The 25,433-nt window shown below is 37.1% G+C and overlaps 2 protein-coding genes and 2 non-coding genes across 6 annotated transcripts; 1 reads left to right on the forward strand and 3 right to left on the reverse strand.

Moving 5' to 3' along the window:
• Positions 1–1,164: 1,164 nt before the first annotated feature.
• LOC103997315 (photosystem I reaction center subunit III, chloroplastic-like) lies at positions 1,165–2,543 on the reverse strand. The gene is made up of 2 exons (XM_009418488.3): positions 1,735–2,543; positions 1,165–1,342 (listed from the first exon to the last, which is right to left on the reverse strand). Exon 1 carries the CDS (start codon positions 2,444–2,446, stop codon positions 1,748–1,750), a length of 699 nt encoding a protein of 232 aa, XP_009416763.2. The 5' UTR covers positions 2,447–2,543; the 3' UTR covers positions 1,165–1,342; positions 1,735–1,747.
• Positions 2,544–6,251: 3,708 nt separating this feature from the next.
• Positions 6,252–6,324, reverse strand: TRNAA-AGC (transfer RNA alanine (anticodon AGC)). Its single transcript has one exon. It is a non-coding gene; the product is annotated as a tRNA-Ala (tRNA).
• Positions 6,325–6,472: 148 nt separating this feature from the next.
• On the reverse strand, positions 6,473–6,545 carry TRNAR-CCG (transfer RNA arginine (anticodon CCG)). Its single transcript has one exon. It is a non-coding gene; the product is annotated as a tRNA-Arg (tRNA).
• Positions 6,546–12,161: 5,616 nt separating this feature from the next.
• LOC135582739 (protein PAT1 homolog 1-like) lies at positions 12,162–24,696 on the forward strand. Of its 3 annotated transcripts, none has more exons than XM_009418485.3 (5): positions 12,162–13,369; positions 13,546–13,703; positions 15,324–15,380; positions 16,520–16,589; positions 22,343–24,696. In XM_009418485.3, the coding sequence occupies exons 1-5, from the start codon at positions 13,213–13,215 to the stop codon at positions 24,409–24,411; spliced, it is 2,511 nt and encodes an 836-aa protein (XP_009416760.1). In that variant the 5' UTR covers positions 12,162–13,212; the 3' UTR covers positions 24,412–24,696. The 3 variants fall into 3 exon arrangements, with proteins under 3 accessions (XP_009416760.1, XP_065024979.1, XP_065024980.1); XM_065168907.1 differs by having other exon boundaries at positions 12,162–12,476; XM_065168908.1 differs by lacking the exon at positions 13,546–13,703 and having other exon boundaries at positions 12,162–12,476.
• Positions 24,697–25,433: the final 737 nt, after the last annotated feature.

Here is a 25,433-nt window from a genome sequence, read left to right on the forward strand (position 1 = left end):
ACGGTCCCATTTTCGACGGCTCCTCCACCGGCGGCCCTTGTGAACTCTCACCACGCGGCTCCTCTTTGGGCTCCACCATCGCCGTCGACCCTTCCTCCTCGTCAGGGGCCTCGTCCGCAATCTCCGAAACGAGGGCCATCTCTACGTTTTTTCTCAGAATTGCAACCCTAGGGCAAAAAAGGTTCAATCTTTAACACAATCCGAAGCCCCAACCCAAGGTAGTGAATTCATGAGGAGAATCGAAACCCTACCGTTGCTTTTTCCTCCCTCTTTTGGGAAGCGGTAATGGAAATGGACGTCCAATTTCCGAATTCACTCTCCGATTCGCCTCCGTGCATCTATTGTTCTCCCCTCGCCCCGTTTTAAGATCTTCCATGAAATGGAAGAAGTAGGGGATGGGATCGCTGCCGTGCTCCATCTTGAATCTTGGTCGGCTGCGGAAGGCGACATGAGAAGCAGTGGGATTTGCTGCGGAAACATTTCGATGATCTAGATGAGAAGGTACACTGGGAATTCCTTGTGGGCCCAAAGCAGGTGGGTTCTGGGTTTTAGTCGAATCAACGATAAGCACGCGTCCGAGAGTCGATCTTGGTGCTGATGTCAATGTTGGCGTCCAAAGCGGAAGCTTAAAATTCCAATGGTTGATAGAAAATAATATTTTTCCTTTATACTTTATCCATCCTTTATCGAGAGAGAGAGAGAGAGACTACTCTTCAATTTTCTATCTTTTATTAGATACTGCTTCTGTGAGGATTTTGAGTCAGAGTGAAATAGAGTTACTATATGCATTCAACTTTTTTTTATATTACTACTATAATTTTTTTTTTTTTATCTTAATCTTTATTTTACACATCAATATCTTTATATATATATATGTTAATTTATGTAAAAAATTTATTATAAATATATATATTTTTACTCTATAAAAGATAAATGATGAAGACGGGAAGTAATTCCACTCGTTACCAACTAAGATAATTGACATACTTAGAATTGTCTTTTGAACTCTCACCGTTTGCCATAGAAAGTTGGTTATCTGTAGTAATGAAAAATATACTCCTGCTAATTTCCTACAAAATCATACAACATTAAGATTTTAGCTGCTACTCCCATGTCAAACGATGTGTTATGAACACATAGATCAGTGCATAAGACTCCAGTACAGATTCTGAGAAGAGCAGCTTGAGATTAAGGTCTGAAACATAGATCAGTTGGCTTCTGAAAGATGACAAGTCCAAACATGAATTACAAGTAGATATCCAAATCTTAAGTACACCACACCAAGCATAGACTTTGTGTTATGAACACAGATTGAGCACCTTCCCTTTCTTTCTGCACCTATCTGCAATACGCAATCAGGAAACAAACAATATGATTAAGTGACATTTTTATGTATCTTATTCAGATGCAATTTGCAAATATCAACTTGGAAAACTTAGAGAACAGATTCCAACCTTAGAATAAGAGACATATGCCCAAGATGAACTCGGCTTCATAAGCACAAGTCAAACCAAAAGAACAAACTTGGAATTGATTCCAAGCTTAGAATAAGAAATAGGATGAGTAACAATGCACTAAGAACGAGCAAACTAAAGCATCAGTTACAGTCAATCTAAATTAAAGAACAAACTTTAATAGCATGTGTTATCACAGTGTAAAAGCAACAGTATTATTCGTAGCAACACAAGAAAAAGGAACCATCTTTGTTATGGCGATGTGGGCGTTTCAGCTCACCTTCACCTGCGGATCACACGTCTTTGGCGATGAGCTCCCCGTTGACCAGCTCCCTGTACGCGGCCACTGGCCAGATGAAGCCCCTCCAGAGCAGCCTGGTGGCGAGCGGCACGTCGATGATGATCTCCTTCATGGTGGGTTTCTTGTCGTCCCGGATGGCGATCAGGTAGCTCCGCCCGACCCACCCGATCCAACCAGCGATGTAGAGGAAGAGCAGGCCGGGGGTGACGAACTCGCCCCAGTGCCGCTGGTCGCCGTTGACGATGAGATGGGGCAGCCCGTCGGAGCCGCACAGGAGGCCGAACTTGCCATAGTTCTCGAACCGGCGCTTGGTCTTCTCGATGGAGGCCTTGATGGCGAGAGCCGGCGCGGAGTCGGGCGCGTACTTGTTCAGCGAGGCTTCCAGCTTCTTGATGGACTGCTTCTCCCGCTTCGCGAAGGCCTTGGACTCCTTGCACGGCGTGAGGCCGGCGATGTCGGCGACAGCGGGGGGAGGGGCGGCGGCGGAGGAGAGGAGGAGGGAGGAGAGCGCCAAGGCGGCGGAGAAGGTCTTGAGAGATGAAGAGACGGAGTCATCTCCTTGTTGTGGCTGTTGTTGTTGGGGTAAAGAAGCAGAGCAGGAGATGGAGAAGCGAGGCCTAAAGGTAGCAGCAGCTTTGGGCTTTGGGGAGAGGGGTTTGGAGAGGGTGGGGATGGAGCACAATGAAGCCATTGTTGTGTTCTCTTCTCCTACTTTCTCCTCCTCCTCTTCCTTTTGATCACTGAACTGCTCTCCTTGCTCCGCTTCAACACCACTACTTCTCCTGCGTCGAGGAGGAGAGAGAGGAGAGATAAGGAGAAGGATATGGGGAGGGGATAAGGTGGGGAATAATAGGGTGAGTTGGCGGAAAGGGATTGGGGGAGGGAGTGCAGTTTGGGGAGTTGCTCAGATTTCCTTGAAACCTTGTGGTTGTGGTGAGACCATTTAAGATCATGTTGCTTGGTGTTCTCGAAATATATGTCCCATAATACGATTCATTTGCTGAATGTGCTGCAATCTGTGAAGATGAGCAAAATTGTATGATAATTTTTTATGAAATTATAACAAATATCTTCCCATACAAAATACCTCCTAAACTAATAAAATTCATTAAAATAAAAGATAAATTACATATAATTAGACCTGTCGTTACGATTATGCACAACTAGCGAGAGCTTTCTAAGTGTCACAATTTCTTTTTTGGAGATAAATCCATTATTTCTAAATTTTACGGAGACATAAATGTAAGAAGATATGCTGTTGTAATACTTTTTCCTTTTCGCAACAGGAGTGATTAACTATGCAAACCGTGAGCGAGAGAATACAAAAGACATGCACTTTGGACATACTTCATGATTCGTGCATCACCGAGCCCCATAAGTCGTGCCCATACTATAAACAGTGAGACACGACGGCAAAACTAACTTCCTCCCGCGATCATTTCATTCTCCAGTTGGGATACTTCTCTCCCTCCCACCTCCTCCTCTGCCTTCTTCTTGTTCTGCGTCTTTCATTTCATCCCCTCCCTCCTCCTCATTCCCTTCTTCTGCTCCTCACATCTCCTCCCCTCTTCGTCTGCCCTCTTCCGACGGTAGGCTGCTTTCGAACTTCCCTTCCGAGTCCGTTGCGGCCGTAGTCTTCCAGGAGCGTCCCGTTGGGAAGCTCAAGGCGCTGTACTTTGTTGGGTCCGAATCGTTCCGTCGTAAGAGTTTTCTATTACGATATTGGATCTTGAAGTTCTCCTCTCAATTTTTCGTTTGTGATGTTGAATCTTGAATTCATAGAGTTATTAGTTTTACCATCTTCCGACGACAGGCGCCTTTTGAACTTCCCATTTGAGTTCATCGCCACACCGCAGGCTTTCGGGAGGTTCCTGTTGCGGAGCTCAAGGCGCTGGGCTTTGTTGGATCCAGATCGGGCTTACTTTCCGTCGTTAGATCGGTAGGTAATCTGTGGTGTTCTTGATCTCTTTCTTTTTTGACTTTTCTATTACGATCTGTTAATGATGAGAAACACACGTTTTCTTCTTTTGGTGATAAAGGAGACCGCTCCATCCCTCGTCACATTTGTTTTACCGCGAAATAGTACTCAAAACCCTCAAAAACATCAAAACAGAGAGAATCGAAAAGTTGTACTCACAGAGGACTTGAGCAGCATCGCTGGTCTGATCCAAGAAAACAAGTGAAGCACAAATCTCAATAGAATGGGAGGAGAAAGATCGAGTCCGATCCAAGAAAACAAGTGAACAATGACATATCTCCAAAGAATGGGAGGAGTGGATCGAGAGAGAATCGAGAAGTTTTACCATCTGATCGAGGAGGTAAAAGAAGACCTCTCCATCCCTCCTCGCGTTCGTTTTACCGCCTCATGGGATTTTGATGGAAATAGAACTCAAAACCCTAAAAAATCATCAAACGAGAGGAAATCGAGAAGTTCTACTCACAGAGAACTTAAGCGCCATCGCTGGTCTAATCCAAGAAAACAAACGAAGCACAAATCTCAACAGAATGGGAGAGGAAAGATCGACTCCGATCTAAGAAAACAAATGAACAAGGACAGATCTCAAAAGAATGGGAAAAGAAAGATCGAAAGAGATCAGCGAATGATCGAGAAGTTCTTTTCACCTGATCGAGGAGGAAGAAGAAGACCGCTCCATCCATCCCTGCGTTCGTCTTACCGCCTCATGCGATTTTGACGGAAAAAGAACTCAAAACCACAACACCAGAGGGGCGGGATTTATAGGCAGAGGTCATCACGTGCTGTGCACCTGATAGTTTCCAAACCGCCATAGTCCAGAACGAAACGGATCACAACTGGAGTCGCGACTCCACTCTGACCGACTGCCAACTGTTGTGGCCATTAGGAGATTATCGGATCAAATCCACTCGGATCCGAATCCGGGTCCGTAAATTTTTAGGACCTTTTAACCATTACAATCCTTGTCGATACATGTGATATTAAAAAAATAATGGTGCAATCCTTCTTGGATCATTACTTACTGCTTCTTAAATATTTCTTATCAGGCAAGACTTGAGGCATCGATCTCTGGTCCCATCGAGCAAAAGAATATGATTCCAAGCTTCCCCTAGCAAACAAGTAATCAATGAGGAAGGTGATCTGATCCTTCAAAGAAGAAAAGAAAAAGAAAAGGACAGAAAGGACGATCCTCATGTGAAACACTTTCATGTTATCCTCATATGAACTGATTAAAGTGAAGTGTTGCTTATGGAGCACAGGTAATCCAACTGATGATTCGAAGGGAATAGTATAAAGTGGAGAACTTCCAACGCAAGGAAGAAAATGAAGACACAGACTTCTGACCAACAAGTAGCCACATGTTCTCCAACAGATAAGAACACGTGAGACATGGCCACAAAGTTCCCCACATTTCTCTCGTGCTGCACGCGTTCCTTGGAGGAGTAGAAGAAGACATGCATGCATGCTGATTCCCTTCAATTTCCAAGGAGTTGATTCATAGAGAGAAGGAGCCGCATGCTTTCTTGAGCTCGCAGGACTGCGTGAAGGTCGAGGTGGCGATGATGTGCAGCAGCTCGAACAGCGCCGGAAGCGGAGAACTCCGAGCGCCCAAGGGATACGTGCCGGTGCTGGTCGGAAGTGGGAACTCCGGGTCGGAGAGGTTTTTGGTGCCTGTCAAGGCCTTCAAGCACCCATCTTTTTCTGGTTTGCTGGAGATGGCATCTCAGGAGTTTGGGTACAAGCAGAAGGGCGTTCTTCGGATACCCTGTGACGCCCAACAGTTTCGTCGTGTGCTTGAGGTGATTGCAGAAATTAGAATGCAATGAAGGGTTGCTTGATTTCTTCCCATGATTTCTTCCCATCTCCTACATGCTTATCTCTCTCTCTCTCTCTCTCTCTCTCTGTGATGACGAGGTCTTCTTTATTGTGGGACTGCAAAGAGAGCTCTTAATGTGGAAACCGTCCATGAAAGCCATTAATGTCACAGGATGATTTTTCACGTTGATGCCTTAATTGGTAACCTCTATCAATCCACTTAAAAGCGTTAGACCCAAATTACGAAGTTTGATCGACTCATATGTTAATAAACTACTTGTAAACATTGTGGCCAAGTGATCAAAGTTCACAGCTTTCCTCGAAAGCTTAGCGATTAGTCAACGTTACATACCAAGAGGAAGTGTGGGGCTTCTTTGATGCCTTGTTTCACAGGAAAGAAATGGAATGGTCGGTGACAAGGACGAAACATGGAAAACATCTGCCTCCTGTAACCATCATAAGTAGAGGACCACGATAACAGATCATCCTTCATGAAATGAATGTGTCACAAAATATAAAAAGGTCTCTTACATTATTCTCCCAAAAAATTTCGATTATTTATATGTGTGGATCTCTCAGCTCGTATTATATAACATATCTATTCACTCATGAATTCAATTAAGATTATTGCTTGCACATTTAGGCTCATAATTAAGTAATTTTAAGACAAATATATCTTTTTCATAAAAAAAAGATAAAATAATATTGGAGATGCGGGGTATCGAACCCCGTACCTCTCGCATGCTAAGCGAGCGTTCTACCATCTGAGCTACATCTCCGATTTGAATGAAGAATTCACCTCAGAAATATTTATAGTTATACACAAGAAATGATGAGGAGAGTTGATTATGATCATCCGTTGGCCATAATCGATTACTCGAAGTTCTCCATATCAATTTATAATATATTAGAGATGGGCAACAAAAACGATCGCGATGGGACTCGAACCCACAATCTCCCGCTCCGGAGGCGAGCGCCTTATCCATTAGGCCACGCGATCATGTTGTAAGTTTTCCGTAATTATCGTATATAACGTTTATAAAATAAATAGTAGCACAACGAAACCAAAAGATTAACACGTCCCAACAATTAAACATCAGCACGTTAGAAGCAGACAATAGAAATGCGGGCTTCCAAATACAAAAAATATGAACCAATAGCACAGATTAATTAGAAGAAATAGTGACATCTGTTTTGCCCTTTCACATCTCCAGTTTAGCTTTGCGAAGCTTTGGCTGAGAGAGACAAATAATTTATTAGTTCATCTGTCATTTGTCAATCACAAGCACTCTATGGAATTATCCTTTCGAGCTCTTCAGTTCCGGTTAAGTGAGTTCCCAAGTTTCACAACTGCTGGTGTAGTATACCGCAACCTCCCTCCAAACTTCTGAGCTCTCCACCAAGATCTAAGAATTATGCAGTGGTGACAGTAGCATCGGGTTTCAATCCCCACTCCGTCCAAGACCCGATCGTAAACTGCTACATCAGTTTTTCCGATCCGATGCGGACCTTAAAATCATGCAATGGCCATCTCTGTTCACTATGCCAAGATCATATATATTCCGCTAAACGCCAATTTAGAATTCAAGTGGAGCAATTTACCAACGCAAGTACGCAAGCAGTCACGCCAGTACCTGCAAAGAGATGGTTTTCATTAACTGATGAGACTTAGGTAACTTTTCAGTGCAATAATATGTAATCGTAATTCAGCATAGGTTTTTTTTTTTTTTTCCTCCTAAATCATCATTGAAGCAATAAGAGACATTGTGATAATTATGCTACACTAATCAGGTCTTTTAGTCCAACATTGATTGAAGAGTATGGGAACCAAAGGCTCATAAGTTCGTCAGGTCTTTCTTATCTTTAGAGGTACATTTTGGAGTTCACATGTTTCGAAAAGGATAAAACTGTACTGGTACACCCATCACCCAAAGCGAATAATTCCTCGTGAATCTACATGCCACACCAACGAGCGATCGACCAAATTATCCCTTATTAAATTGTGAACAAAAAGTTAAATTATGAACTATCCAACATCCGCAAAAGTTAAATTATGACCAATTTAACTTCACTATTAAATTGTCATGTCCATTTTTTGGGTATTGTTTATTGAAATATGGTTAATTAGACGCATGTCATCGTTTATAAAATGAAGTTTAAAGCATATTAAACCAAACTATCAAAATGGTTAGGATCCATAAATCAATAAAGTGAATATGTGGCGGATCTTTTCTCAAAATTATTATTTTTGAACCTATCCACACAATTTTATCCCTTCAAAAATGTGAATTCTAAATAGAGCCTTTTTAAGGGTAAGAGAGACCAGATAGACTTATGAGTCGTTGGTTCCCATACTTCTCAACTAATGTGATACTAAATGGTCTTATCAGTGCTCCCTCTCGTAAGACAACTAAGGGCTCATAACCAAGGTGCATGGCTCGGGCCCTCCTTCTAGTGTCAATCTAATAAGGGACAATTTGGTCGGTCGACCATTGGTGCGGCCCGTAAGCTTGTGCGAAATTGTTCGTTTTTGACGATGAGCGTACTCGCACGATTTTATCCATTCGGAACATGCAAGCTTCAAAAACACGCATTTGAGAGTAAAGAAAACCCGACGAACTTATAAGCTCTTAGATCTCATACTCCTAAATTAACTAACTTGGGACTAAATGATTTTATCACCAATAAAATGCACCAACACTTGCATAAAACTACCATCATCCTAACATTACTATTGCAATTAAAACATACGGGCCACTTTGAGTGTTGCAAAAATATTTTAAGATATGACATCCTGCCCTTTCACAATTGAGATTAGGCAATATTTGTTCAACTATGTGAAGTATGCCCTAAACAAATACCTAATCATAAGGGCTTACAAAAACTCTCCTAGGCTATATTTAATAAGGTCTAGAGAAAAGATAATTATTTACAATAGATATTTAATCACATCGCATAATAAATTTTTTTATCATACAAAAGCGGAGAAAAAAGACAAGCTGACTCCAAATAGTCACATGTTTTATAAAGAAATCATTATGGTAAATACATATTGCATATATGTCATATAAAAGATACAAAACTTAATTCTCTTGCAGCTTTGACAATAGTGATGACCTCTCTGTAGCTTTAGGACTTCTCTGGTCTCCACACAAATGTTGGTTAATGCAATGGCAAGAAAATGATCTTTTGCAATTAATTTAAATATCATGAAATATCTTTTCTCCATAATGCATTCTTGTGTCCTCAAAGGTTAAGGGCAACTCTCTATCACCCCCTATCCTTTTCCTCCATTCATTCCTCTCTTTTTCAGTAGTGATGGCAAACATCATGACAGTGGTGGCAGATGATAAATGTGATGGCTTCCCACAAATGACAAATGCAACGATAGTAACTTCTCCTATATTTCGCAATGATACTCACTGATTTTTTTGTACTTTGTATTCTGCTTCTCCTCCCCCTCCAATGATTATGCACTAATCTATAGATTTTTCCAAACATAAAACACAAGAAAAAGCCAGAAAAGTTTGTTCATATAGGACTTCCCATACAAAGGGAAATAACTTGTTCTGTGTATGTATAATTTACAAAAAAATAATAATTAGAATGTGCCATTTGCAAACAACTAACATCCCTATGATTATGCAATTATTTGGAGGTATATATATATACCTCCAAATTTTAGGATTTGACATATACATCCCTCTAAATCTATAATTATGATTTAACATTTGTCCAAAAAGAGTCAAATTGACTTCTATTTATTTCCATCAATTAATTGGCTCCTCCTATTTCTCAATGTTTCTAATGAGTATTTGTTAATGTCAATTTGAGTATCAACATAGTGAAGTTGGTCATTTGATGGAGACTTAACTACAATGACAATAAGTCATTATGTTTTACAGGGATAAAATATAAAATATATATATGAATATGTATATGCAAATTTGCCAATTATTTATTATGTAGGTAAAAATAAGGGAGATTTGGCTGTGTTTATTGAAGATGGAACTATTAGTTCAACATGTTAGGTGAAGGAGAATTTAATGATCCAATGAATAGAGTCTGTGTACAGGATTTTGCAAGCCATGGTTTGGTGAATTGGGTTCCTCTGCCTTCTCTTAATATACTCACAACATGTCATGTCATATCAAGGATGATCTGATCACTAGACAAAGCACTCACTCCACTTTGATTTAAAGATCACTAGCTACATGAAACATGAGCTGTGTTGGACTGTTCTTGCACCTGTTCTATGAGTTTGGACAGGTCTAATCTATCTTGTGCCCTACTTGTGAGCCTGTGTTAGTCTCAAAATGCAAATATTTAAATGCAAGTTGGAAGATGATCATTAACTTCTTGATTCTTGTTATGCATTTTCTTTTAATCTATTGTACACTAAGTTGGTTAAAATGAACTTAAAATGTATATTTTTTTTTATAGAATGACCAAGTTTAGGCATTTATAATCTCAATAGTTTTGTGGTTTTATTATTTGATTGATATTATACTTTATCTCAAGATTGGTGACCATATGATTACTATATAATATTTGCCCACATTATTACCACATCCAATGCATCAATCATTGCTATAAATCTTCAACCATTTTGGTTTACTAATTAGAAAGTTTGAATATTTATTGATACTTTATTTACTACTAAAGTTATTTTTTCAATTACATTTAAGTATTTTTATTTATAAAACATAAAAAAACTAATTATTAGTTACTTGTTCACTAATTTTCTCTTACTCATTTTATTATGAAAATACCTTAAATATCATATACTATATATTTTACACAACATATTTAATTTTCTAAAATAAATTGTTAAATCTCCTATCTAATAATTGATCATGCTGGTTCAGCCAGTGATCTTTTTATTTTATATCTTCAACCACAATCATTTATTCAACAAAAAAAAAAAAGGTGTTGATGATCCTACTTGTGAGCTTCAATGCTATAATTTTTAATGATATATCACCACCTAAAAGATGCATCATTCAAAATATTTTGTACAGATAAAAAGGAAAATAGAAGATCTTCTGAATTAGCAAATAGATTACCCTCTTTGGTGTGATGGAGATGAGAAGGGTGGCATGTCCAAAGTACAAGTGAAGAACTGGCTTTTATTCCCCCCCCCCCACCCCCCACTTTGCTTAATAGTTTCAAACAGTACTAGAGACAAAAAGGACTCTCCAATCAATGTGATACCTAACTGCTTTTAGTTTTGACAAGACTGACAATGGATCAGCCTTTTGGCTTTATAAATAATTATCATTTACACATTTATCCAAAATTATTGACCTTTTTTTTGTGAAGTTCAAAAAACATCTTTTGTTTTTTGTTTTTTTCTTTTCCAAGTTCTGAATTCTTAGTCACAACCAATCTATTTGCTGAAAGATTGATTGAATATGACAAAACCCAATTTAGCAGCCCTATCACCAAATGCTACATAAAATATGTCTCATCAGCTACAACCATACCAAAAGTGATCATTCCTATCCTCAAACGCTACATAAAGAATGTTTTTTAATCTTCAGTAAAAAAAAGAGCTTCACTTCTTTATTGCCATTGAACCCAAAATGATATTCTTATTCAAAGAAAAAGTTTCATCTTCTACCTCACCTAATCCAACATATATAGAAAAGAGTAATATAATGAATCAATTACCTATTAATCTCACTCATATATCCAACCTTGAAAGAACTCCTACATTAGACCTATAACTGATCCATTAGTTTATCATGACTCCATTAGTCATGTCAATAGCATTGCTCTTGTAGAAAAATATGATGAATATAAATAATTATACCCCTCCAATTATATTGTTAGATCACTACAGAGTTGCTTTGTTCACTTTAGGGGGAAAAAAAACTAAAAGCCAAAAATAAAAAGTCTAAGAAAAAGAAGACAAAATTGCACATATATTTCTTCCAAAATGATTTTGTATTATCACTATAAATTTGAGTATATAGGAATTATAGTACCAGAATGAGTTGTAAAAGAAAGAAGTCTTAACTGTTTTGTAAATATCATGTGTATTTTTAGGTTTTGATAAAGAAAAAAAAAAGTGATGAATGCTTTTAAGTATTTTTTAGGTTTCTCTTTATAAAGTCTAAAGAATATGCTTTATATGATTTACACAGAGAGAATAAAATATATAAATTTTTAGAAGTTCAGTATAAAGAGAGATTGTGTAAGTTAAGATAACTCACATAATAAAAAAATTAATTCTTTTATTATTACGAGCATTATATAATCATATTAAGTCTTAGTATGTTTTTAATTGTTAGTCTTTGAATTATATATATATATATTATATACTTAATCACTTTAAAATGACTTGAATCAGTTTCTTGATATGAATTGATTTAAAAATTTAGAAAAAAATTAATTGAAATACAAGGATAAAATTAAGATTAGAAAAAAAATGCTTTAGGCAAAATCTAGATAGAGAACATTTAAGAGAATTAAAGTCAAAATAAAAGTCAAAATCGAAAGAACTGCTTCCTATTCTCATAATGCCCCTACTACTACGTAAGAAAGAGGCAAATTTAAGAGAGTATTAAAGAAGCCAACCCACTTCAGAACCGACTATTCTCTTCCATTTAATTGCGTTCTCTTCCTACGCACACTTCGATGCTTATTTCTTCGCTCTCTTATTCGTCGCTGCTTTTATTTATGAGGCGAAGTGCCACTCCTCCCTCGGCCGACCAAGTTTTGCTCCCAGATCTCGGCTCCCGGGAATGCTAAACCTGGAATCGGATTCGAAGGAGGGGGCTGCGAGTATGCTTCTCTCGATCGGTTCCGCCTTAGATCAGTCTTTTGGGCGTTAGCTTCTGTCTGCAGGACGCCATGAGCAGAATCGACACGGAGAGAAACCCCTACCCCAACGATGGTGTTAGGGAATTGGGAGATGGTAGCGCAGGTTAGTTCTTTTGTTTCTTCATTTTTGGTGTGGGTGTGGTGGAGGTCCTCGATCTGCTATGGTGCTACGATTTTGGTGAACGTGGTTGCTCTTTCTTTTTGGTTGGGCTTTGGAAAGGATTCGATCTTTTAGTTGTTTGTTGAGGGTTTGGAAGGGCTTCACATGTATCTGCTGTGGTTATGGCGAACCTCGATCTGTGATGGTGCTACAATTTTGGTGAACTTGGCAGCTGTTTCGTTTAGTTGCGTTTTAGGCGAAGAGTCGATCTTCTAGTTGTTTTCTTTGAGGGTTTGGAATCGCTTCACGTGTAACTGCTGTGGTTATGGTTGAACTTGATCAGTGATGGTGCTACAGTTTTTTGGTAAACTTGGCAGCTGTTTCTATTTGCTCTGGGTGTTGAAAAAGGTTCGATCTTTTACCTGTTTCTTGACGGTTTGGAATGCCTTCACATGTATGCTGTGGTTATGTGGACGTCGATCTGTTATGGTGGTGCTTTGTTGTCTGGGTTTAGGAAAAGATACACTCTTTTAGTTGTTTCTTGAGGGTTTGGAATGGTTTCACATGTGACCGGAAATTTAGATGTTTCATGGGTGAGAATAGTCTTACTTACGGATGTGTACATTAACGATGAGCTTGTTTAATTCCTCCTCCTAGAGCGTTTTTATTGCTGGTGTGCGTGACATTCCGTGCTTGAACTTCTGTTCTAGTTTATGCGGATCATTCTGAATGCTGCTTCATGATACATGAATCTTTCGTTGTGCTTAAGTTCCTGTGTCGATTTATTTTTACATGCATATGTATATTCTTGGTCATGCACTTTATCAGTTGTTGCCTGAGTTCAGTTTACACCAGAGGTTTGTCAACGATTCTTCCCATTTGCAAAATTGACCCTGGTAACTAATTCGTCCCTGATCACTAAACTCAGTGCATTTTGTTTTGCTCATTTCTTGTTACCTAATCTTCTGAAGGTTTATGTCACTATCATTAGTTGTCTTTTCCATGCATTTGCAAGAATCTAATTTGATTAATGCCACTTAAGACTTGTTACTTGGCCTTCTGCTCTCTGCAGATAATGCTCTGTTTGATGCCTCACGATATGCATTCTTTGGTAAGGATGTCATGGAGGAAGTTGAGTTAGGGGGTCTGGAAGATAAGGATGGTGATACTGATGGTTTTGTTGATCTTAATGATGAGAAACACACGTTTTCTTCTATTGGTGATAAAGAGGTGACTTTTCTTTTTTACCCAAATAATAGTCAGACATACCTTGATTGAGACTAGTTCAATATATTTTTTCCACGCAAATTCCAAGTCTGGATAAAGAAGGAAGGTTGTTGGTGACAACTTGCATAAAACTTTATTAAATTTCATGTTCATGGATCATACACAATTTCATTTTAGTTCTAGGTCTTCTTCTTGAAGTGATGCAAAGCATCTATATTATCTGGGTGCTCCTAAATGCAAAGGGTGGATTAGGAGGTCACCTAGAAGCGACATATCACATCGACAACCAAAGGTGATGCAAATTTAGGAGTTATTGTATTATTCAAGATTAATGCGAGTAAAGAAATTATTTCAAGACTATAAGATTGGATTACCAACTTAGATAAGAGCTGATGATTAGGAGAAGAAATAACATAATAAAATTACAAGAAATTAATGATGTCATTTTTGTCATCCTTGAATTGGGTGATAGGAGCCAACTTGCTTCATGCTTTACCACTTTTGAATATTGAAATGGCCCTTTTTAATGACATCATGGTATGCAAGCTAGAATGTTATACTAATCTTTGATGTTGTTGAGTTCTCATGGTCTGGTTGCTCACATGGTTGATTATGAATAGGCCAACATCCAATGGGCTGCCATCTTATAGGTAGACTTGTGATGCCATAGACCTCTCACGTAGTCAACCACCGATATGGCCAATCTTTAATAGTTTAATCTTCTGGATTGGCCTTTGATCTATGGATTTTCTGGTATAAATGAGGTGATTTAATTAGATTCATGGTGCATGTGGGGTAGAAAGAGACACATGAAGACTTTATGAAAAACAATAAAAGACATTGCGCTGCACAACTTAATAGCGGGAGAAGATACATGTATATAACCCCAAATACTTGGGACATTAAGGCTTGTTGTTGTTGTCATTGACTCATTGTATAGAGGCTATAGTTTGTTCTCATAATTTTTTGAAACTTTCTATAAGAGGAGCAGAAGTGGTTATTGAATAAGTAGTTAACTTTCTGTTTTTCTTGTTAGTATCTTTACACTTTCTGGACAAGTATCAATTGTTATAATTGTCTTTTTTATATTTTAAGTGAGGTGGTTAGCAAATTAATGAGAATTCACTTACTGTGTGAACATGTTCTAATGGTTAAAGGGAGTTCTTTAATATGGATTTAGTTTGGAAATTGTCAGTGGACTGAATCTAAAATATTAGATGCTTCACTGTTCACCAAATACAGGGTAAAGAAGATACCATGCCTTTTTAAAAAAAAAAATCATGTTCATCTGATATATAAAATCTTCTCAGTTAAACTTTTTGTTGTACTATCATCTTCACTCTTTTAGTTTCGTCTTCTCTTATTTTTATTATAGAGATATTGATTTCTTTTAATTATGTACTCGTGTACTAGTACTTGAAGTAAGGACCTTGTATCTGCTTGCTCTATCATTTTGCTTGTTGCCTAAATATAACTTTGGTGTAAATTCTTTTCCAACTGTCTTTTAAATTTGTTTTCTGCTGATTTTTTTGTCGTAAAATATAATTGATTTACCTTTACATCATGACAATAGCCTAGAAACTCTGATAGCTAAAATTGGGATTGTTTTTGTCATATTTGCAGTTTGAAGGTTTTGCATCCTTATCTGAGATTGATGACCTTGAGAGCACCTTTAGGAAGGTATATCTCCAGCTATTTCTATTTTAGTATTTACTCTCTGATGCAATTGCTTTTGTCATCTCATGATTGAAATGAATATCCTTGTTTATATTTACCAATTACATACGATGCACATATTAAGTGCAAAAAATATTGTAAGGGCAAAGGTTTCAAACAATTGGGTTAAATGTATTGCTTATTTTCTTTGCAATAAGCACTAAAGTTATTGTTGAATAAAGTACAAAATAATTGCATAAAACTTTACCAGAAACAATAAAAAGATTAAATACTCTTGTTTTAACTAAAGATATTCCTTACAAGAGCTCAATGGCCTAAAAAGTTCCATGTAGCTGACCCTGATTGGTTGGAACATTATGTCTTGTTGTTTATTCTTATTTATCCGGTTCTAGATCTAGTATCAGATATTGAATTTATACGATAAAGTCCGCTAAAGTTTCTTTTTGCATGAAAGTCACCGCACAGTCCTTAGTTCTTGATCATAAATGGTCTAGGTTTGATTCAGAGGAAATGGTTATAATATGAATTAGCCTTCATGCCTGTTATCATTGGAGACAATTTTTTAATGTTGTTCTGGTAATGGTGAAGACGGGAGCAAGCTACTTCTGTTTGCAACTTATTATGATAAACAAGGATGTAGTTTCTCTCATTCTATTTGGGAACAAAGAAAACTCAAGGAACGACACACACAAAGTGTAGTGCATTGGATTGGCAGAACCTGAACTGGTGATTTCTGTCATACTGCTAGAAATCAGCTGGAACCTTGTAATGATACAGAGGCAAAAGTTTGGTAAGGAGTCTCGGTGAGGGTGGAGAACTTGAATCTGCCAAAATGATAGAGTTGTCTTTGGAAATGAAACTTGTCTAGCATTTCCTAAGGATTGATACTTGTTGAAAACCAGATAAGAGAGTGGATGCGAGACTAATGGATTATGCAGACTTCAACAGACAGTTTATTCCTATCAAAAACTAACTCATTATGATCCTGGCAATGAAAAGCTTTTGTTATTATTTCTTTTTAATAAATGTCACATCTGCTGATTTTAGGTTTCCATATTACCATGACAAATCATTATTGTTCGTTTTTATGGACTTCATCCATGCTATTGGTCTGGCTTGACTAGCTCTTTTTATATTCTCAGCTGAACAGAGTTGTCAGTGAACCAAGGAGCGTGGGTATTATTGGTGATAGAGGATCTTTTTCTAGAGAAAGTGAGTGATACTCGTTGCACTCATATAGTCTTTAGATGTCAATGCTATCTCAGCACAGTTTTCAAAATCTTGCTGATGACATCCTTTAGTTATTTGTTCTTTTATGTATCCTTCTTATGGATTGACTTTTAGAGGAACCTTACATTTTATGATGACTTGTCTTTGTTAATTGTTTTTTTTCTAAAAAAGATGAAATGAGTCATTTAGAAGAAAAATATTACAATAGCCACTGACCCTTTAATGAGAAGAAAGAGAGATGTTACGCCTATGTCCAATGAAAAATCTTGCTTTCTAAGTTCCATTGGTTGTGAGATTTTTACTATCTACATTGCGAAATTTTTTCCTCTTATGCCTACAGTGACACCTTAACATTTTAGACATGGGCATTCACTAGAACAGCCTAGAGACAAAGGAATTACAGTGTTCAATGGACAAATAATCACACTGAAATATGGGCATTTTATTTGTTGTGTAAATTTGAAAAATGCTTTCCTGGTAACAAGCAATGGTAATAGAGCGAGACAAGGTGTAATTTGAAGTGTTAAACTATGGTAAGGACAACTTTTAGGTTTCATAATTATCAATATAAGATAAATAGGCGAGGAACCTGAGAAAAATTAGAATTGGTGGAGCCACCACATTTTAAAGCCCTAGCGAAAGTGGGTGGCTAATTTCAGAGATATAAACATGATCTCAAGGGTTCAGTGCTACTGCATCTTTAAGATCAAAGACACAGCATCCTTTATGTCATGGAATCAAGTAGAACAATGGGGAGAGCAAAAGGGCATAAAGTAGTAAGTGCCATTGTAGCAATCTTGTCCTTAAATATTTTTAGGTTATCAATTGGTCATTTTGTCATTCCTCATGATCTAATGTACAACACCATAGTGCTTGTGCAAATAAAATTTTAAAAGTACTTTTGTTGCTCTATTATGAACTTGCATATTGTTGCTGCTTATAAGAACAAGCATGTCTTAATCAGTAGCTCAATCCTAATTAGATGCAATCATATGGAGCTGTGTTGGCTTATTGTTGATCATCAATTTGACCAGTGAGATGTGGAATCATTATCATTATTTCAGACTCATCAATAGTTAGGTGATCTTGTGAAAAGAGAATAGAGTTATAAAAAAATTAGGCTTGAATTTGAGTTCGAGCTGATTGCACCCCGTAGGATTATTGCAAACATCCTACCAAACTGTATGACTTAGATCTAATAAGTAAAGCTAAATTCCTCATTGATTCAGTTGGAACTTAGCTTGATCTAACTAAGCTGTGGATTCAAATTGGAAGTTAGCTTGATCTAAGCTATGGGACTTGTTGTGGTATTATAGTCAAAGGAAGAGCCAAGAGAAGGCAATATTTAGAGTGCTCGAGTCCTCTTGGCCTTCTCTTACTCAAGTATGTTAGATTCGTTTGAGCAGCTTATTAACTACCCATAATGTACATTTAATCTATTCCTTTTCACCAAAGAATGTGGTCAATTAACTATTTTAGTGTGCCAATTGTCTAACCTGGTATTTGCCACACTGAAACGTAGCTTCTGCAAAACAATGATGTCATAGTAAGTTCTCATAATTTGACTCTAGTGTCATGTAAATTTGGTGACATGTTAACAACAAAAGCTAACGGAGTTTGGTGAAGAAAGAAAGAGATTGTCATTGGACATACCTAGTGACGGATGGGGACTCCATAAGAGTAACAACAACAACAACAACAACAAAGCCGTAAGCGAACTATTTTGGGTCGGCTACATGGATCTTTTGTCACCATTAAGATGTATAAAAAATCATATGTTTAGTTACATTCAGAGTACTTAAATATTTATTTATAGTTTCTATTAAGGTCTTTTTAGGTCTTCCTCTATCCTTTCTCGTACCATTAACATTAATTATTTCATCTTTTTTGACTACCGCATTTGGAGGCCTCTTCAGCATATACCTATACCATCTTAAATGATCTTCTCTCATTTTGTCCTTTATTAAGGTGAAACCTAGTTGTTCATGATTAAAAATATTTCTTTTTCAATGTTTCTTAGTAACTTCACACATTTATCTCAATATTAAATCTCTATCAATGTGAACTGATAGGGACTTAATATGGATTTTTGGTGTAATCTTATGCTAATAGGAAACTCACCAAACACACTTCCTATATTCTAACACTAGTAGCTATATTATCATACATATCTTTAATAACATTAATATAATTAGTGGATACACCTTTCTTTTTTAAAACCCATCATAAATCTCTAAGAACCCTATCGTAGGCTTTCTCTAAGTTAATAAAAAATTATATGCAAATCTTTCTTTTTTTCTCTATACTTTTTTATTAATTGTCTTAATAAATAAATAGCTTTTATGGTTGGTCTTCTAAGCATAAAACCAAATTAATTTTTAGATATATTTGTTTCAAGTCTTATCCTACTTTCGGCAATTCTTTCCCAAAGTTTCATAGCATGACTCATGATTTTGATTCCTCTAATTTGAACAATTTTATATGTCACCCTTTTTGTAAAAAAAATTGACACTAAAAAACTCTTTCTCCGTTCATTAGGCATCCTTCTGAATCTCATGATTTTATTAAATAAGCTAGTTAATCAAACTACTTTCTTGTCCCTTAAACTTTTTTAGACCTCAACAGGGATACTACTAGACCCCATACTATTAGCTTTTTTCATCTTCTTTAATGCGTCTTTTACTTCATTAGCTCTAATTTTACGGATAAATCTATGATTATTAAATCTATAACTATTATTTATCGTTAAATCTGAGTCCTCTGTGGAATATTCATTAAATAATTTATAAAATAATATTATCATTTTTCTTAATCTCATTATCATCAACAAGTATTTTTTGATCTTCATCTTTAATGCATCTAATATTACCTAAATTCTTACACTTTCTTTCCTTAACTTTAGAAATTCGATATATAATCTTTTTTACCATCTTTAATACCTAATTTATTATAAAAATTATTATAAGCTTTATATCTTATCATATTGATCGTTTTTTTTAGTTCTTAATATCTTTTATTTTTTTTCTCATTTTTATAATTTTATTATTCTTTAAAATATGATCTTTTAGTAAAAATTATTTTTTGAACTTCTTTGCACCACCACCAACTTCCTCTTAAGGTTAACACCTTTACCTTTAGTTTCACCAAGAATCTCCTTTGTTGAGTTTCTAATCCTAGTTTAAATAATATTAATATTATCCTAATCTATGTTCAAAGTCACATTCCTTTCCATCTTATTTTTAAAAGTGCTTGCATTATCATCTTTAAAATTTCACCATCTAGTCCTAGTAATTTTTTCTTCTATCTTTTTCTTATTCCATTTACTATAGTAAATATCTAATACCATCAACCTATGTTGATTCGTTAAACTTTCATCAAATATAACTTTACAATTCTTATAAACAATTTTATTTACCTTTCTAGTGAGAAAAAAGTCTATTTGACCACAATTGTAATCACTCTTATAAGTAATTAAATATCTAATACCATCAACCTATGTTGATTCGTTAAACTTTCGTCAAGTATAACTTTATAATTCTTACAAATAACTTTATCTATCTTTCTAGTGAGAAAGAAATCTATTTGACTATAGTTGTAATCATTCTTATAAGTAATTAAATGTTCATCTCTCTTCGTAAAGTGAGCATCTACAATTATAAGATCATACAAAGTTGCAAAATCTAAAATCATACTACCATCTTTATTTCTCTACCTAGAACCAAAGCCCCCATGCACCTCTTTATATTCACCATTTGTTTTCTTTGCATGACTATTTAAATCTCCTTCAATTATAAGTTTTTTGGTTATAGGCATTCCTTGAATAATATCATCTAAGCTTTCTCAAAATCCTCTTTTGGTTTGATCATCCAATCCAACTTGAAGGGCATAAGCACTAATGACATTCAAAATATCTTTTTCTTTCACAAATTTTAAATCTTTTTACTCTAAAACATTGTTCTTAAGATCCTTATCAACAACAACTCCTACACCATTTTTGTGTTTAATTTTTTTTCAGTATACTAAATTTTAAATCCAGTATTGTTAATATCTTTAGATTTTTTCTCTAACCCCCCTACTCTCTTGTAAACACATAATGTTTATTTTTTTCTGATCATAGTGTCTACCAAATCTAGTCCTTTTCCTTAAAGTGTTTCTATATTCTAAGTTTCTAACATAACTCTTTGTTCTTGAATTAACTTCTTTACTCCCATTGATAAAAAACAATGAGAGAACTCTTGCCTACCTGGCACCGCATCCAGGAATTGATGTAATGGGCCACTTACGGGCGATCTCCTAACCCACCGTTTGTAATTCGGGACACCTAGGTGGTGAAGGTGCCTCGCGTCACTTCCGGGTAATGACCTAGCTCTATATTGAAATCAATTAAGATCCATGTTCATGAGATCTGACATAGTCTTACGCTAATTGTCAGTTATCTAACGTAACCCTCCATCTTTTTCATTTGGGTTTGGGACCAGCATTGGCAATGTTGGGACTCACATAGGAGTAAAGAGATGAAATCCCAAACTAGACTTTCTTGGACTATTATGTACCTTATATATGAGAATTCCTTTACTCTCTCTAGCACATGTCTGTGGTCAACCCATGTCATGAGAGAGTTCTTTCTAGCACAGAGACAACTTAAAGTAAACAAGCAAAGGAAGCTGACTTAAAATGCTTGTCTTGTTTTCGTTTGTGAGAATCTAAAAGTTGGCCACATCCTACAATCAATCTGTTACTTAGCTGGAGTACTCTGCCTAGAGCTTGATCTTTACTTTGTGGACTAGCTTTAGTTTACACCTTGGCCTATCGTAGAGCAGCATTGGTTATTGCTGCAGCAAACTTGAGTTATGTAATTACTGCTGCTGTACAATTGTTAAGAGTAACATATTAATTAAAGGAAGCTGACTTAAAATGCTTGTCTTGTTTTCGTTTGTGAGAATCTAAAAGTTGGCCACATCCGACAATCAATCTGTTACTTAGCTGGAGTACTCTGCCTAGAGCTTGATCTTTACTTTGTGGACTAGCTTTAGTTTACACCTTGGCCTATCGTAGAGCAGCATTGGTTATTGCTGCAGCAAACTTGAGTTATGTAATTACTGCTGCTGTACAATTGTTAAGAGTAACATATTAATTATGCATCAACACCAAGACGGTTTCTGTTCTTTTTTTCTTGCAATTAAGTTTACATGTATTTGTGCATACATGTATGTTTTGGCTGCCTTGTTGAGATACATATGTGGATTTTAATGAATATCTTTAGTCTTCTTTATGTGATCCACTAGTTATCTTACTTTTTCATGCATTCTAAATTAGTTCCATCCATTTGCCTGAATCAGTAATTTGATATGTTGATGTTCTTGGACTGCCATTGTGTGAGCTAGTTAGCAGCAATCATCGTAAGGCCTTCTTCCTGTTATTGCTTTAAAGATTCCTCTATGAGTAGATTGTTCTAGTTCTTAAAACTGATCACAAGATTATAGTGGGAACTGATTCTTGGCCTTGCCATCAATTCATATTTAAATTTTACATTTTAATATATTATCTTCTAATATTGGGACCTTATGACTTCCTGAATGTGATCTGATATTTATGTGAGGTAGGGCCTTATTTGCTGAAAACGGACATTTTATTCATTCCTTGTTGACCATTAACATCTTATGTTGACAAAAAAACTTTTTATTTTTTTTTTCAACTTAAACTAATATGAAAATTTTATTATATCATGTTCTCAGGTTCTTCTGCTGCAGAATGGACACAGGAGGCTGACTTTCCAAGCTGGATTGATCAAGAAATATTTGATGCTGAAGATGCCGAGGAAGGCAAAAGGTGGTGGTCACAACCAGATGCCACTTGGTCTCAGCTCAATGAACTAAATCCATTATACAGAACATCCTCATATCCTGAACAACAGCAGCAACAACACTCCAGTGAACTGATCCATGGGCCCAAGTCATCTTTTACCTCCTACCCTCCACCTGGTGGACAATGCCATCCTTCATTAAACCTCACACGTCATTTGAGTTTGCCATCTGTCACTGCTGCATTGCAAATACCTATTCCTTTTCCATACTCTAGTTCTCAGCATCAGTTGGAAGGATTACCACATGGGCTTCACTACGGTGCAAATGCACAGTTTACACCTCATGGTATTTCATCAACCTGCATTCCAGTGAACTATTGGCTGAATCAGACAAGCCTGTTTTCACGGGAACATTCCAGCATGTTGCCTAACTTGTTGCAGAAACAGCTACTACTACCAAATGGTTCACTTCCTTCACACCTATTGTCACAGCAGCAACAGCAGAGATTACAGCTGGTCCAGCAGTCTCTCACCCATTTCTCACACTTGCAGCCTAATAATTTGAACCTTCATAACCAGCCCCTACGAAAAATAAACAAGTTTGAGGCAGCTACTGGTATGTCTAGTTCAAGAGACCATCGATCTAAAACATCTCATAGGGGAAGACATAATATGCGGCTATCTCAACGGGCTTCTGAAACTGGCATCCTGAAGAGCAACAGTGGCTTTCAACTTAGATCAAAGTACATGTCAGCTGAAGAGATAGAAAGCATTTTGCGGATGCAGCATGCGGCAACTCATATCACTGATCCTTACATAGATGACTACTATCATCAAGCTTGTCTTGCAAAAAAGTCAGCTAGTTCAAGACTGAATCATAACTTTTGTCCGACAGTGATAAAGGATCCTCCATCACGATCACGTGCTAATAATGAATCACATGCAAATTGTCAGGTTGATGCACTTGGGAGGGTTCAATTATCTTCAATACCTAGGCTTCATCCTCTCCTTGAGGTTAATATGCCATCCGCATCAGGTGATGATCATTCTATGAAGCCTCTTGAACAAGAGCCTATGTTGGCTGCTAGAATCACAATTGAAGATTGTAATAGTCTTCTTCTAGATATAGATGATATTGATCGGGTGTTACAGGTTAACCAACCACAAGACCGTGGGTTGCATCTGAAGCGGAGAAGACAAGTTCTTGTTGAAGTGATTGCTGCATTACTGCAGCTTGTCGATCCCCTTGGCCCTGGTACAGCTGATCATTCAGTAGGTTTTGCCCCAAATGATGACCTTGTTTTCCTACGCATTATTTCTCTTCCCAAGGGCCGTAAGCTCGTACATCGCTATCTTCACCTTCTGATCCCTGGAAATCATGTTACTCGAGTAATCTGCATGGCTGTTTTCCGCCACCTTAGGTTTTTATTCGGCGGACTACCTTCAGATTCCATTGCAGCAGAAACAACCATCAATCTGGCCAAGTCTGTGTCTTTATGCGTATGCAATATGGAATTAAGCGCACTCAGTGCTTGCCTGGCTGCAGTGGTATGTTCATCTGAGCAACCACCCCTTCGCCCTGTTGGAAGTTCAGCTGGCGATGGAGCCAGCATAATTGTGAAGTCTGTGCTTGATCGAGCAACAGATCTTCTAACAGACCCTTATGCTGCAAGCAACTACAGTGTGTCCAGCCGAACTCTATGGCAGGCATCATTTGATGCTTTCTTTGGGCTTCTTACTAAGTACTGTCTGAGTAAATATGACAGTACAATGCAGACGTTGCTAATGCAAGCACCAAGTACTGCAATTACTGGATCCGAGGCCACAAGAGCTATAAGCAGGGAGATGCCCATTGAATTGTTACATGCGAGTCTTCCTCACACAAATGAGAACCAGCGTAAGGTGTTACTTGATTTTACTCAGAGATCCATGCCTGTTGTTCATTTTAGTACTCATGGAGTTCTTAGCAGGGCCGAAAGTTCCGAATCAGTTCCTGGTTGATGCACCTAAGTTAAATTAAGTGTCTTCAAGTAGCACTTAGTGATTTTGTTTCTGTACATTATTTTTCTGTGTGAAAACATATACGCGCTCCTTGCTTACCTGAAACATGTTGGTGGCATGTGGTAACCGGTCGATCATGACAAATGTAGATTTCTGATAATCTCTGTCTCTCTGTGTCTCTTTTTATGTTGTCATTTTATCTTCTGTTTAGGAAGCAGAATAATTTCAGCATATACATGAAAGGTTGATCAAATTGCAATTGGAATACAACATTCGTTGGACTCACTGTTTTCTTCGAGGGAGCTAATTTTTGATGCTCTGTTTTAGTTCTCCATAAAATGCTGCGGAGATAACAGTTGTGCAGGTTCCATTACGGGCATCGTTTTTCTTCAGCTCAAAGGATCTGGGAGGTGCCTACTATATAATTGCCCTAGTGTTCTTCGGCTTCCTGGCACACAAGAAGCTGCAAGGTTCTCTAATCTTTTGCCTGTTCATCTTTTCCTTTCTAGTTTTTTCGACAGTTCATCTTGTTGTGAATATGGCCTCTAGATGCCTTGCGGATTCACAACTTCATATTCGTACAGGAGCAACAGTGTCTACTTATATATACTTGCAATGGCCCCTCTTAGCATTGAACAATTAGTCTTTGTTCATAATGTTGAATGCAGAACTGTTTTATATCTCTCTGGTACATTGGTAAACTGTCCCTCTGTGGCTGATTCTTTTCTGTGCTGGTGGAATCAAGGATAATAGTGGCCAATTGAACAACAATTCTTCGCTGATGATGTCCAAGTCCAATTTGTTCTTTTAGCTGATGCAGTTTCTGCTTCTTGTGATGGTTGCTTTATGCAGTTGCAGTATGATTGGTGGCTTATGGTTGATGTCTACCAAAACATCAACCATATCTAATTATGATTGATCTCTACCAATTATCTTTTTGGCAAGATAATTAGTTTTGTCCACTGATGTCAGAAGTTCTTACTGTACTCTCTTGATTACATGATAATTAGTTTTTTTTCCTT

The sequence above is a fragment of the Musa acuminata genome, chromosome BXJ3-9, assembly GCF_036884655.1.
Source record: "Musa acuminata AAA Group cultivar baxijiao chromosome BXJ3-9, Cavendish_Baxijiao_AAA, whole genome shotgun sequence".
NCBI lineage: Eukaryota > Viridiplantae > Streptophyta > Magnoliopsida > Zingiberales > Musaceae > Musa > Musa acuminata.

What these genes read in the sequence shown, in the direction of transcription:
- LOC135582739 (XM_009418485.3), top strand. Translation starts at nt 13,213, where the DNA reads ATGATACATGAATCTTTCGTTGTGCTTAAGTTCCTGTGTCGATTTATT. An exon ending in TTGAGAGCACCTTTAGGAAG is followed by an intron (nt 15,381 to 16,519) that starts GTATATCTCCAG and finishes TTATATTCTCAG; the next exon opens with CTGAACAGAGTTGTCAGTGA. An exon ending in AGGATCTTTTTCTAGAGAAA is followed by an intron (nt 16,590 to 22,342) that starts GTGAGTGATACT and finishes TCATGTTCTCAG; the next exon opens with GTTCTTCTGCTGCAGAATGG.
- LOC103997315 (XM_009418488.3), bottom strand. Translation starts at nt 2,446, where the DNA reads ATGGCTTCATTGTGCTCCATCCCCACCCTCTCCAAACCCCTCTCCCCA.